At 39.9% G+C, this 13,307-nt stretch overlaps 1 protein-coding gene across 1 annotated transcript in view; it reads right to left on the bottom strand.

Annotated features, from left to right (window-relative positions):
- PLXNC1 (plexin C1) overlaps positions 1-13,307 on the bottom strand; it is a gene marked incomplete at its 5' end in the record, with an annotated part of 177,452 nt that overhangs the window by 108,420 nt on the left and 55,725 nt on the right. Inside the window, one exon of the mRNA XM_006154842.1 lies at positions 7,730-7,844. Coding sequence (XP_006154904.1) covers positions 7,730-7,844 — 115 coding nt within the window. The remainder of the gene's footprint in view (positions 1-7,729; positions 7,845-13,307) is intronic.

Below are 13,307 nucleotides of genomic sequence, written 5' to 3'. Positions count from 1 at the left end.
CCCCCAGGGGGGATGGTCACGCCGCAATCCCTTCTCCTCCATTCTCCTCTCGGGATCTTGGGCACGCACGCACACGCGCCCGGCGTGAGATTTAAGCCACCAGGTCCGAGACGCGAACCGCGGTCGACTACGTGGGAGTCCAGCGACATAGCCATTACGCTAACTGCTGGTTCCCTACATTCTTTTTTTAAAAGGTTTTTGCCATAGGGCACATGTCAAAAAACATATTTTTCCCCTGTTCCCCTCCCTCTGTTACCCACCCGCGTATTACCCCTCTCCTTGCATCTCTAGTATCCACAGTTGCCCTCCCTGTTATGGTATCTTCCAAACTTTCCTTTTCTGTTATATAGCGCAGACATTCGGTATCTATTGAGTGGAGACGTACAAAGTCTGTCTTTCATAGTCTGGCTTGCTTCACTTAGCATTAAGTTTTCTATATTCATCCACTTTGTACCAAATGTCAAAGTTTCATTGTTTTTTTTATGGCTGAGTAGTATTCCATAGAGTACATATGGCATGTTTTTTCAATCCACTCACCTATTTTTGGACATTTGGGTTGATTCCACGTCCTAGCAATTATAAATCATGCTACAATAAACATGGATATGTCTTTCTGACCGAGGGTTTTTCTATCCTTTGGGTAAATACCTAAGCGTGGAATCACTGGTTGTATGGTAGTTCTATTTGTAGGTTTCTGAGGAATCTCCATATTGTTTTACATAGTGGTTGTACTAATTTGCATTCCCATCAACGGTATAGGAGAGTTCCTTTTTCACTACAGCCTCATCAGTTATCATCATTACTTTTTTTTTTTTAATTTGGGGTTCAGTGGTATTTCATTGTGGTTTTGATTTATATTTCCCTTATGATAAAAGCACATTCTCATGTGCTTTTGGGGTATTCGTATGTCTTCTTTGGAGACATAGTGGTTGTACTAATTTGCATTCCCATCAACGGTATAGGAGAGTTCCTTTTTCACTACAGCCTCATCAGTTATCATCATTACTTTTTTTTTTTTAATTTGGGGTTCAGTGGTATTTCATTGTGGTTTTGATTTATATTTCCCTTATGATAAAAGCACATTCTCATGTGCTTTTGGGGTATTCGTATGTCTTCTTTGGAGAGTTGTGTGTTCCACTCATTTTCCCATCTTTTAATTGGATTGATTAATTTTTTGCAGGTCAGCTGCTTGAGTTCCCTGTATATCTGGTTATGAGGCCCTTATCTTCAAGTGTGCTCTTTAGTTAATATCCACTTTTTTATCTTACTGATTTTTAAAAAATAAAATTGAGTATATGAATATTTTTCTTTTGTTATTACATACTATATTGCTTCAGAGCTAAGAAAATTATCATATTTTCAAATTATGGATATTCAATTCCATTTTCTGTTAGTTCTTCTGTGAGTTAGCTTTTTATGTGAATTCCTTAATTAGCCTAAGTTTTATTTTTTTTATTTAAAGTAAAAATATGAATTGTTTTCCCATAGGGTAAGTCAATTGTCTTAACACTTTTTATGAAATTAATCTTTCCTTTCTTCCTACATTATGATCTTTAAAATTTTTAATTTATTTCTGAACCTCCTGCTATAAATTTATATTCTCTTTTTAAAAGTTTTTTGCCATAGGGTACATGTGCTCACCAGAAAGAAAGAGACAGAGACAATGAGGAGGAAAGTGAGAAATCAGCCCGCAGGGTGGATGGCCATGCCGGAATCCCTTCTTCTCCATTCTTCTCTCAGGAGCTTGGGCATGCATGCACACACGCCATTGTGATTTTCAAGCCACCAGGTCCAGAATCTAACCACAGTCGGCCATTTGGGAGTCCAGTGCCTTAACTGCCTCCCCATCTGCTGACCCCTATATTCCTCTTTTAAAACCAGAATCATTGATTGAATTACTGTTGATTTATTACTCATCAACAGGGATACATTCTGAGGAATGTGATGTTAGGCAATTTTGCCACTTTGTGAACATCGGAGTGTATGCACACAAACGTAGACGGTGTAGCCGACTACACCCTCAGCCTATCTGGTACAGTGCGCTGCTCCTGATAGGACTACCGTTGGATATGAAACCTGTCACTGACCTAAATGTCGTTATGTGGCACATCAAGGTGCACATGTATGCGTATATAAGGGATGGGGGTCTCTTCTGTGGAAAGTACATAATTTGAAAAAACTATGCATGGATTTCAAAACTAACTTGTACTTTAATTCCATTTTCCATAAACTTTATGAAGTAGCATAAATATTTATGTGTATCGACATGCATACATACACACACACAATCTAATGGGAATGATCTGACCTAAAAAAGTTTCTTTTTTCAAAAAAATTTTTGGATATTATTGATCAGTTCGTATTATTTCAGATGAATTTTATACTGATTTCAAGAAAAGGGCTGTTCCGGGTCAGCTGGCAGTGTGGTGGTGAAGGTGGCTGGATTCCACATGACTGACTGTGTGGTTCGAATCATGGATCAGACACTTGAAAATAATGCCAAGAGAGTGGACGTGAGTGCCCAAAATCCCGAGAGGAGAATGGAGCAGAAGGGATTGTGAGATGGCCATCCCGCCAGGAGGAGATTTCTTACTTTGTCTCTGCCAGTCTCTTGTGAGCATACATGCCCTAGAGCAAAAACAACAGCCAAAAGGCCTATTTAAATTTTACTGAAATTACTTGAAATCTAGAAAAATAGGTTCTTCCTACCAAGAACTGTAGCACATGTCTGGGTATATTCAAGGTGTTTTTCATATCTTCCAAGAAAATAACTTGTCTATTTTTGTTTTTCTTTTTATTTAGAAATATGTTGGTTTTGCCATAGGGCACATGCGATCACCAGAGAGAAAGAGGAAAAAGAGCGACAGAGAGAGAAAGTGAAAAATCGCCCCCCAGGGGCAATGACTACACGGTAATTCCTTCTCCTTGATTCTCCTCTCAAGATTTTGGACACACACACACGTGCCCAGTGTGTTTTCAAGCTGCTGGGTCAAACCGCACAGTAGGCCAGGTGGGATTCAATCACCCCAGCCACCACACCACTGGCTGGTCCTAAATTTATGTATTTAATTGAGGTTTCACTATGATGAATTACAAATCGCAAAATTGTTAGACCAATGTTATGTTATCTAATTACTGTTAGAAATACTGGCTTATAATAAGCTGCTGCAAAGCCAAAAATTACTATTATTGGCAGTTGTCTCCAACATGTATTTCTTAGAAAAAATGATTTTAAAATATAGGCTATATTCCTCATACTTTAAGCTTTTGCCTAAGTATTTCTGTTGTTTTTATGAATGGGACTTTTCAGTAATTAAAGTTAAAAGTTTGTTCTATCTGACGTGGAATGAAGTTATTGATATTTAAATATTTATTGAACATTCAGCACTTCATTGACTTTTATTCATTTGAATAGTTTTTAAGGCAAATATATTTAGATTTTAGCACTATGCGATCACCTAAGATTAGCAAATAATTATATATAGTTCATTTGTATATTTGTATATTTCATTCTAATAATGATTTTTACCACTTGTTTCTTGTGTTACTACACTGGAAAGACTTTAAAAACAATGCTGAGGGGCCAGCAGGTAGTGTAGTGGTTAAGGTGCTAGATTTGCACATGACTGACCATGGTTCAAGTCCCTAATCTGGAGGCTTAACATTCATGATGGGCACATGTGTGCCTATACCTACAATTACAGGAGTGGAATGGAGGAGAAAGGATATATGTATATGTGTGTGTGTGTGTGTAAATTTTTTTTTTAAGAGATAAGGTCTTGCTATGGTTTTCTAGGCTGGTCTTGAACTTGTGATTCTCCTGCTTCAGCCTCCTGAGTGGCTGGGACTACAGATACACATCATTGCGCCTGGCATCTGAGGTCATTTTTTGATCAATATAAGATGAGGCTTTGCATACTTCTCTGTATCTTGCTGTTTTACTCAGCAAAACCTCACGGAAGTCTCCCCAAGACAGCTGGAATTGTTCCAACGATTTCCTTTTAATGCTAATTCCATAGTGAGGATGAAGGCATACTATCTCCTAATTGTTTTATGTAAAGAAACAAAGCTTCTTGTGAACAGAGGTTTTGCATTATATGTCAGTTTTTCTGTACATAAAGTTACTAGACTGTTACTCTGCATATGCAGAGTTAGGAAATACTCCTTCAATTGAACAAATAGACTTGGAGACAACCACAGACTACCATCTCTGGGGGTCAGGTTTAGAGATTATTATTATTATCATATTGCCAGAAGGTATGTATGTTCATCAGAAAGAAAGAGAAAACCATCAGGGACAGACGGAAAAGGAACCCCCAATGTGGTCATGCCACGATCCCTTTTCCTCCATTTCTCCATCCCATGGGGATTTTTGGACATGCATGCACGTTCACCTGGTGTGTTTTACTTTCTTTCTTTTTTAAAAAATAATTATTTTATTTAACTTTATTTATTTATTTATTTTAATTTTATCAGAGAGAGACGGGGGGTGGGAGGGGAGGAGTGAGAAAGCAAGTCGCCAGGCCTGGGGAGGCCATGTGGGAGTCCAGCACCCTTAACTACCATGCCACCTGCCGGCCCCAACCTGTTATGTTTTTCAAGCTGCAAGGGCCAGGATTCAAACTGTGGTCAGGCATGTGGAATCTGGTTCCCTATGCACCATGCTTAACCACTGTGCTACAGAGACCACTCAGTCAGATATAATTTAAACATACAAGGACCTGAGACATCCAGGTGAGTCAAAGATGGCCAGGAGGGAAGGAAATATTTTGTTATAATATGATCAAAAGATGGAGTCAGATGTCTTATCAATCCCATTAAAATACTCAGCTCCAAGTTGGTTTCCAAAAATAGCTTTAATCAAATGGCTGAATTCTTACCCTTCACCTCGGGATGAGTGAGCTGAAGAGTGGGACTGTAGGAGGTAGAGGACTCTAGGAGGATCAGGGTAAACCACAGTGTGACTAACGGGGTCAGAGAGGAAAAGACACCAGGAGTGGTTTGGACAGGAAGCATGTTTTTAAATGCTCCAGACTAGTAATGATAAATATATAAATAAATGATTGCTGTGATTTTCAAGCTGCTAGAGCTGGGATTCAAACCACAGTTGGTGGTTTGTGGGACTCCAGAGCCTTAATCACTATGCCACCTGTTGGCCCACCCTTAAACTTTTTTTAAGAATTATTTAATTTTATTTATTGTTATTATTATTATTTTAATCTGCTGTAGGGCACATGTGCTCACCAGAGAGAGACAGGGAGACAGAGACAGAGAGAGAAAGTGCCAAAGTAAGCCACCAGGTCTGGGACTCGAACCGTAGTTGGCCACGTGGGAATCCAGCGCCTTACCTACCATGCCACCTGCTGGCCCCTTAAACTTTTTTAAATGACAGAGAAAACACTTTACATCATCTTAATCATGTATCAGAGTCCTGGAAGTATTCAAGGATCATGTTACTTTCTGCCATTCTTTGTTAGCACCAAAGTCAGCTATTTTCCAGACTGATGAGGGAAAAAATGTAGCCACACCTATGCTTGGATGCCCAAGCATCTTTTCCTCCAAATCTATTCACTGTGACTCAGCGCTGGTAGAGGTTTATATGAAGGCAATGGGGAATTCTTTTCTTTCCCCTCCAGGAACACAACAGAAACTGACAACAGCCAAATAACTTTAAATCTGTGAGTTCTGATCAGTTATGACTTGAAAGCTTGATTCTTTTATTATTTATCATTCATTAAATGCTCTGGCTCTCCTTTATTAAATGTTAAATCATCTTAAGTGGTATGGTTCTTGCTATCTAAAATGGCAAAGTGTAAGGGAAAAGAGAAAGTGGCCCATTTCCTTGTTAATGTGGCATTCAAATAAAAGATAGCAAACTCAACAGACAGGTCAACTGGCTGCTGATGGGGACTCTGTACAATTATTCATAACACAAGAGCCATAATTAGGGAGAAAATGTCTCCTTACAGCACCACTGAAATTGCAAGGCAGGAATTCATTTTCTCATAGGGCCTGGTTGGTGTATGCATCAGAAAACACTTGAACATGCTCGTGGCTTCCTTCCTCTCATCCAATGACAAGATGAAGGGTTGCCAGGGGTGGTGTTGCCATGGCAAGACCTCCCCCTACCTCCCCCAGCTTCCAAGGGACTCCACCTGCAATGTTCACTACCCACTTTGATTTGCTCTTCATCTCTACCAATGTCACTGGAAGCCATGTTCACAGGATAGCTGTGAGAAGCCTGAATACATTAGGATAAGGAAAACAAAACAAAATTCTATTATCAAGTCACACTTATGGAATCTTGTTGACCAGGAGTCTGAACTTCCTTTTCCATATATATATATATTTAAGTTTATTTCCTTTGAGAGAGAGACAGAAAGACAAGTATCCTCAACAGGTCCCTTTCTGTGATCCCCTCCACATCTTTCCCAGACAGTCAACATCGTGGGTGCGGGTGTACACATGCCTGGTGTGTACACACGGAACAGGAAAATGAATCTGTGGTCTTCTGCATGGATCTAGATCTGTTTGAGCAATATACTACCACCATGCCACCAACCTGGTTCTTTTTTCTCTATTTTAAAAATCAATATATAGGGACCAGTAGATGGCATAATGGTTATGTCACTGGACTCCCATGTAGTTGACCGCATCCAAGAGCAGTCTTGGACTCTTGGAGTATATTTTTCGAGTCCAAGACCTGGAGGCTTCAAACACATGCTGGGAACGTGAGTGTGCATGCCTAAGATACTGAGAAGAGAATGGAGGAGAGGGTGTATACACACACATGTGTATGTATATATATTGCTAGAGGTTGCATTTGGTCACTGGTGTTGGGATGAAGAGAGAAAGCACCCTCCAATGATGCATGTTAATGGCACAATGCCTTTTCCTCCACTTATCTAGTCTATCAGGATTTTAAACATGCATCTATATATGCCTTGTATGTTCTTCAAGCCACCAAGGCCAAGAATTGAACTGCAGTTGGCTATGTGGGATCCAGCTCCCTACACACACCACACTATGGGGCTGGCCTTTGATAGGTATTTCTACTACACTAAAATTCCATGTTTCTTTTGTCCTTTTTCTTCTTTCGTCTTTCTTTCTTTTTCTCTTCCTTCTTTCTTTCTCTTCTTCTTTCTTTCTTCTTTCTTTCTTTCTTTCTTCTTTCTTTCTTTTCTTCTCTTCTTTTTTTCTTTGCCACAGGGCACATGCAGGAGCCATAGAGAGAAAAATACAAAGAGAGAGGGAGAGGGAGACAGCACCCAGCAATGGAATGTGGTCATGCCACAATCCCTTCTTCTCCATTTATACACCCCATTGGGTTTGAGGTACACACGCACACATGCCTGGCATGGTTTTCAAGCTACTGAGTCCAGGATTCAAACCACATGCCACATGGGATCTGGTCCCCTTAACCATTAGGCCTTGGTGCCGACCCCATCTTTTTTTTTTAATTCAACTACTGAGGGTCATCTTTGGCTCCACAAAATAACAGACTCCATGAGGACAAGTTCATAATGTGACTTGGTGACTCGTATGTTCCCAGCTCCTCAAGTGGATGACATCTGGTAAGTACTCAGTATCTTCTGACTAAATGTACAGGCTCCTCCAACTACACTTTTTAATTGCTAGTAGATATTTTACACGCAAAGGGAAGTTAATATCAGTTGTGCCAAATGAGACAATACAATAGACATTAACACATTAAAATCTTTCCTCCTACCTTATCTTTGCTGGTTCGAATGATCTGAATTTTAGGGCACTTTTTGGCTCCAGATGAAATATCCAGCCAGTTTTCTATGTTCTTTGGATGTTCACAATCTCCTTGAAAAGTGCACCTAAAAAAAAAGCAATCCCACATATGCATTAGTTAAAACTTTCTCATACTTGGCTTCAGTACAAAATGCCAGGCTTTGTACAGTGGCTTATTGATTTTGAGCAAGAATAGGAACATGATGCTAAAACCATGAAAAGCAAGAAGAAAACAGGAAAGCATTTTTTCCATCATGTCTAAGAGCAGAGAACAAATGTAGACAACATGTTGAACTTAGACCCCTGAGCCGTCTTTCAAATTGACATCACCAAATACATCTAAAACATCCTCTCATGGATTCAAGACAAAGAATTCCCTTCTAGAAATACCTAGCAAAGAACAACCCAAGAGTTTACATACTATAAGAATTTTAGGGTTGCAATGAATTTCCAGAAGTTATCTCTTATGTAACTTGTTTTTTGTTAAAAAAAAAAAAAAAACCTTTGTGCTTTGCAATATGATAATGAAATAAAAATATTTCAAGGGCAGAGAATTTGATAAGACATTCCATGACCATCTGCTACATAACATTTATTTAAACGGATACCAAATTATATCAAAAGATATGGGTGAAACATTTTCCAGGGCCACTTTTCCAAGTCAGCCAGCTCAAAATTCAAATAAAACTTACATGGTAGCCAGGGCCAACTAGTCTGACAGACAGAAAGTCAGAAGCTGAGTGGTGACATCACTGGCTTGCTTGGTGTGTCAGTCACTCCAGGTTACACTAGCTTGGGAACCCTCATCTCATCAAACGGTTCACTAAGCCACCAGGAAGCATGAACACCAAGTACCATGTTGTCTTCAAATGGTGTTGGACTGGCTAGACATTCCACTGCATAGTATCAAGGAAAGAGCAAAATAGTGCTGCTAGCTATCCCTCCTCCAGGCCCAAGGTTAAAATAAAGGAGTAGTGAGCAGTTACGTTTTAAAGGAAACTGAAAATGCATGAATCATGCAACTAAAAAGCAGCCAACAGTTGACCACGTTCAGCTGTGGTGAGTCCCTCAGGGGAACAACTGGGATGAGGTACAGATGGCCCCCGAATAGAGTATTTTGATTTCACAAAGGTTTTATTTCTTCTTCCTCTTCTCTCTCTCCCTCTCTCTGTTTTAATTCTGAAGAACTGAGGCCTCATGCTTCATGTTTGAGCTCTGTGCTAATTTGAATATGACAAAAATAGAACAGGAAGTCGGTGAGTTTCACTAAACATTATCTCCAAATACACCACCATCAAAGTGTCATCCTCTTCTGACATTTGGGGGAACCCTGCTCACCGCGAGCCCATCTGTGTGCCAACTTCCCCTACATCTGGGTCAATTCCTTCTCCGCCATCATAACCAGGGGACAATTTCATCGGCAATTCTCCAAAGTCATAAATTTAGCTGACCCTTGATGACTAGCTCGTCCGTCACGGATATTAAGCTCAAATTAACCCGCCGCTCAATGTCAGGGAGAGTTTGCAATGGAGGGACAAGCGTTGCTGGATTGAAAAACAGAGCATGCCCAAGCCCATTCCTTATTTTGTATCTGAAAGAAATCGTGACTGTCAAAAACTCCTTGCCTCTCACAGGCACTTTAGTTTGTATTAGGCACTTCCTCTGCTTATAAGAAAAAAAAAAAAAATTAAGCCAATTCTAGAGAGATTGAAGTACAAATATTTTTGCAGGCTCTTAATGCTGCCTGGGAGTCAGGGCCTAAGGCTGCCAAAAAAACAAGTGTAAAATATTTCATACAAATACTGCTGCGATTCGCCAATCTGTAGGCAGAGGACAGGCGTGCCACTGAGTTTTCTGAACTCCTATAGCATTTCTTGTCAGAACCACACATTTCCGTATTTAATCATATGCTGTCTTGAATTACAACTTAACTGTTTCATATGTCTATGTCATTTCTCCCCAAGTAAGCCCTAAGCTCCTCAAAGGAAGGGAGAACATCTTTAATATTTCTCTAGCAAATCCCTCAGTGTTTGGCAGCAAGATATGCAAATAGTACAGTTTCAATAAATATTTTTGAATGAATGGATGAAATATGAAATCTCAATAGGTCCTCTCTGTCGGTGATTTTTCTTTTTAGAGCTTTGATTTACCTCGGAGTCTTCCTTCCAGAAGAGACTATTTTATTCAATTAAGAACATTTGTTTAAAGTTTCTTTTTCTCTTTCTTTCATGAGTAAGAGAGACAGAGGGGCACTTTGAACAGGGTGCTGACTCCATGATCCGCCCCTAGCCTCAGCCAGCCCCGGATTATCGGCCTGCACCAACCAGACATACTCAAGGAGGTCTCCAGACACGAACCCAGTCCAGACACGAACCCAGGACTTTTCCATGTGGGTTAGCCTGGTCAAGCATCATGTTTTACCACTGTACCATCGTCCAGTCCCCTAAAGAGACTATATTTAATGTAAGCTAAATGTTCAATCTGGGGATCAAATTGGGTGCTCAGGTTTTCAGTTTATTTTTTGAAAAATTAAAAAAAGAAAATGTACAATAAACTTCCCATTTCCTACTCTGCATAAGGTAAAAACAAAATCTAACCATGTTCTAAACATCAGTTTCTTGTTTATTTAAAAAGGAAAAACTCTGAAATTTCCAAACTCCAATTCTTTGCCTCTCACCAGTTACAAGAAAAATAAAAATAAAAAGCAAACCATGACACTAAGAATGTAGAACCAGATGGTCAACCAACGACAGTATTTTATTACTTCTTAAATATTGCAGATTATAAAACCCTTGTGACTGCACACTATCCACACGTTTAATTTCGTAAGTGGGGAGAACAGATCTTACAGCTCCCAAATTTTAGTAAACAAGACCAGTTACTCTGAAATAATTCCATTTTTTTTTGAGAATTTTTTGCTATAGGGCACGTGCACTTGCCAGACAGACGGAGAGAGACAGAGAGATAGAAAGCGAGAAATTACCCCCCAGAGGGGATGGCCATGCCGCAATCCCTTCTCCTCCATTCTCCTCTAGGGATCTTGGGCATGCATGCACATGCGCCCAGCGTGAGTTTAAGCCACCGGGTCCGGGACTTGAACCGCGGTCGACTATGTGGGAGTCCAGTGACATAGCCATTACGCTAACTGCTGGTCCTACGCTGAAATAATTCCTTCTGAAAATTATCACTCTTCTTTCTATCTATCAATAAGAGCAATGGTCAGATGAAGAAACAAAACGCCACTGACCAAATAAAAGCAAAATCTCATTGTCAGCCACATCCCTCAGTAAGGCTGATCCCTCACTGAGGCACTCTCAGATAGGCTGACTCCTTTCTTTTTCTTTTTTCTTTTTTTTAAAGAGGTTTTTGCCCTAGATCATGTGAGCTCGATCAAGACAGAGAGAGACAGCGACAGTAAGAGGAAAAATGAGAAATCACCCCATGGGGGGATAGCCATGCCACAATCCCTCCTCCTCCATTCTCCTCCCAGGATCTTAGTCACACATGCACACATGTCCGACGTGAGTTTCACCCACCAGGTCTGGGACTCGAACCATCGTCAGTTATGTGGGAGTTCAGCAACGTAACCGCTATGCCATCTGCTGGCTAGATTGATTTCTTAACTGGCTTCATTTCAATGGTTCAGGCCATGGATAGGAATAAAATTGGATTCAGCTTAGACGGGGTACATTCTGGAGAAAATGCTTTCTTTACCTGTGTTATTGCTTTTGGCCTATCCTCCACTGAGGATCTATCCTGAAGTCCTAAGACTCCTGATCGGTATTTTATTTTTCTAGTCCTTATTTCCACTTAGAGCTCAAGCCTGCATGATCAAGTCAATAAGCAGACATAGCTTACTTGCAAATGAGGAAATAGAGCCTGCCTAAGTGTAAAGAAAAGATTACTTTAAGACAACCCCTTCAAAACTAAAACTTTCAAAATAAAAACTTTCCTTAGGTGAAAAATTACAGAAACAATTAAGTGAATGAAATTATTTAAGAAACTTTGTTTTTACTAGTTTGCCCAAAAATCTGCTGGAGAACTAAATTTATTTCAAATAATAATAGAGCTAATGTTGCCATCCAAAGTTATAAGTATGTGATTTCTCCTCCCTCACCCTCAACTCATAATAAAGGATGTTCCAAACCTACCCAGACCTCAAGTCATGAGCAGGGATGATGTCAACACTTGTTTTTTAAGTTTGTTATTTGAAATTCAGAAAGGATACTGCAGGTTTGCTTCCTGAATTTGTGGAAATGTGGGTAGCCCATAAAATCCCTAAATACCAACCTTACCATAACCCTGACATGTAGGGAACATTCCTCTGTGCCAGACACTGTTTTTACAGTTAGTTCTGACAATACCTTCATTCTATGGGATAGGAAACAGGCTCAGAAGGACAGCAACATGTCAAGGTCACACAGCTGCCAAGTGGCAGAATTCTGACTTCAGAGTCGCACACTTGGCCACTAGGCCTGCTATCTTCCTCCAGGCCCTCACCACATTTAATAATGTACATATAAAGACATGCAGTTACTCCTGGCTTCCTGGGGCCTCAACAGTGATTGCAGAAAAAGGAGACAAAGATGGGGAGCCCCAGGAACAGAGAACAAAGAAAGTGGGGTAGTTCTTCAGGATGTAGAGAGTAACAAGGATTTGGGATGGATCTACAGAGGTGGATATTCTGAGAGGTCTCTAATTTCCACTGAACACTAACCCTGAATATGAAATATCCAGCTAGAGGTTAAAATTCTAGGTGGCCCCAGGTTTATTGGACTATTATGCTTGAAAAAAACCTGGTTTGCAAACCATCTATTTATAATACGGAATCAATTTTTCCCCATAGAAATAATGTTAGAAACAGTGCTTAGGTTTCCAGAATGGCCTACGAAACCTATTTGTCCATAATGTACCTTCAATACTATATATTTGCACTAAAAGAGTAGCAGAAAACAATGAGATTGCAGCCATTTGCATTATATAGTGGTTTTTCTTCTTTACTTATTTGTGTTTCTGCTCAGCTGGTAGTCTGGGAACACTGCCCAGTTGGATCGACTTTTAAATTTATTATTACGGTATTATATTTATACAGCATTTCTACTTTTCCAAATGGGCATGGCTTAAATTATTAATTGTTTTCATGTCAACGTAAAGAACAGGAAGGCCCACCTCTGAAAAGCAGCAGAAGTTTTCAGGCAGGTGAACTGCCCATGTGCTAGGCTGGGGGACCTTGAGAATCTGACTCTATTAGGCCTGAATCTCTCAGTGAAAATTTACCACTTACTCAACCTTGAAATAGAAACTCTGAACTCAGAAATGTAACTTCTACTTCCTGCCACTCGAATTTCATCAGTATCCTCTAATCTAATTGTTCACCAAGAGCAGACAGTCCCTGAAGGAATCTGGTAACTAAATATCAGGTAATTGCCTTGAATGGGGGTTAGTGTGATCTGTTCCAAAGATTCTATACTGATATAATATCAGAGAACTTTTAACAAGGAAACAATCCACCACTGCTCTCTCAGGGAACAGGAGCTTGCATTCAAGTA

This window comes from Tupaia chinensis, unplaced genomic scaffold, assembly GCF_000334495.1.
Source record: "Tupaia chinensis unplaced genomic scaffold, TupChi_1.0 Scaffold000423_1, whole genome shotgun sequence".
In the NCBI taxonomy this organism is placed as follows: domain Eukaryota; kingdom Metazoa; phylum Chordata; class Mammalia; order Scandentia; family Tupaiidae; genus Tupaia; species Tupaia belangeri.
The sequence above is the reverse complement of the archived record's forward strand: the minus strand, read 5'-3'. Positions and strand labels throughout refer to the sequence as shown.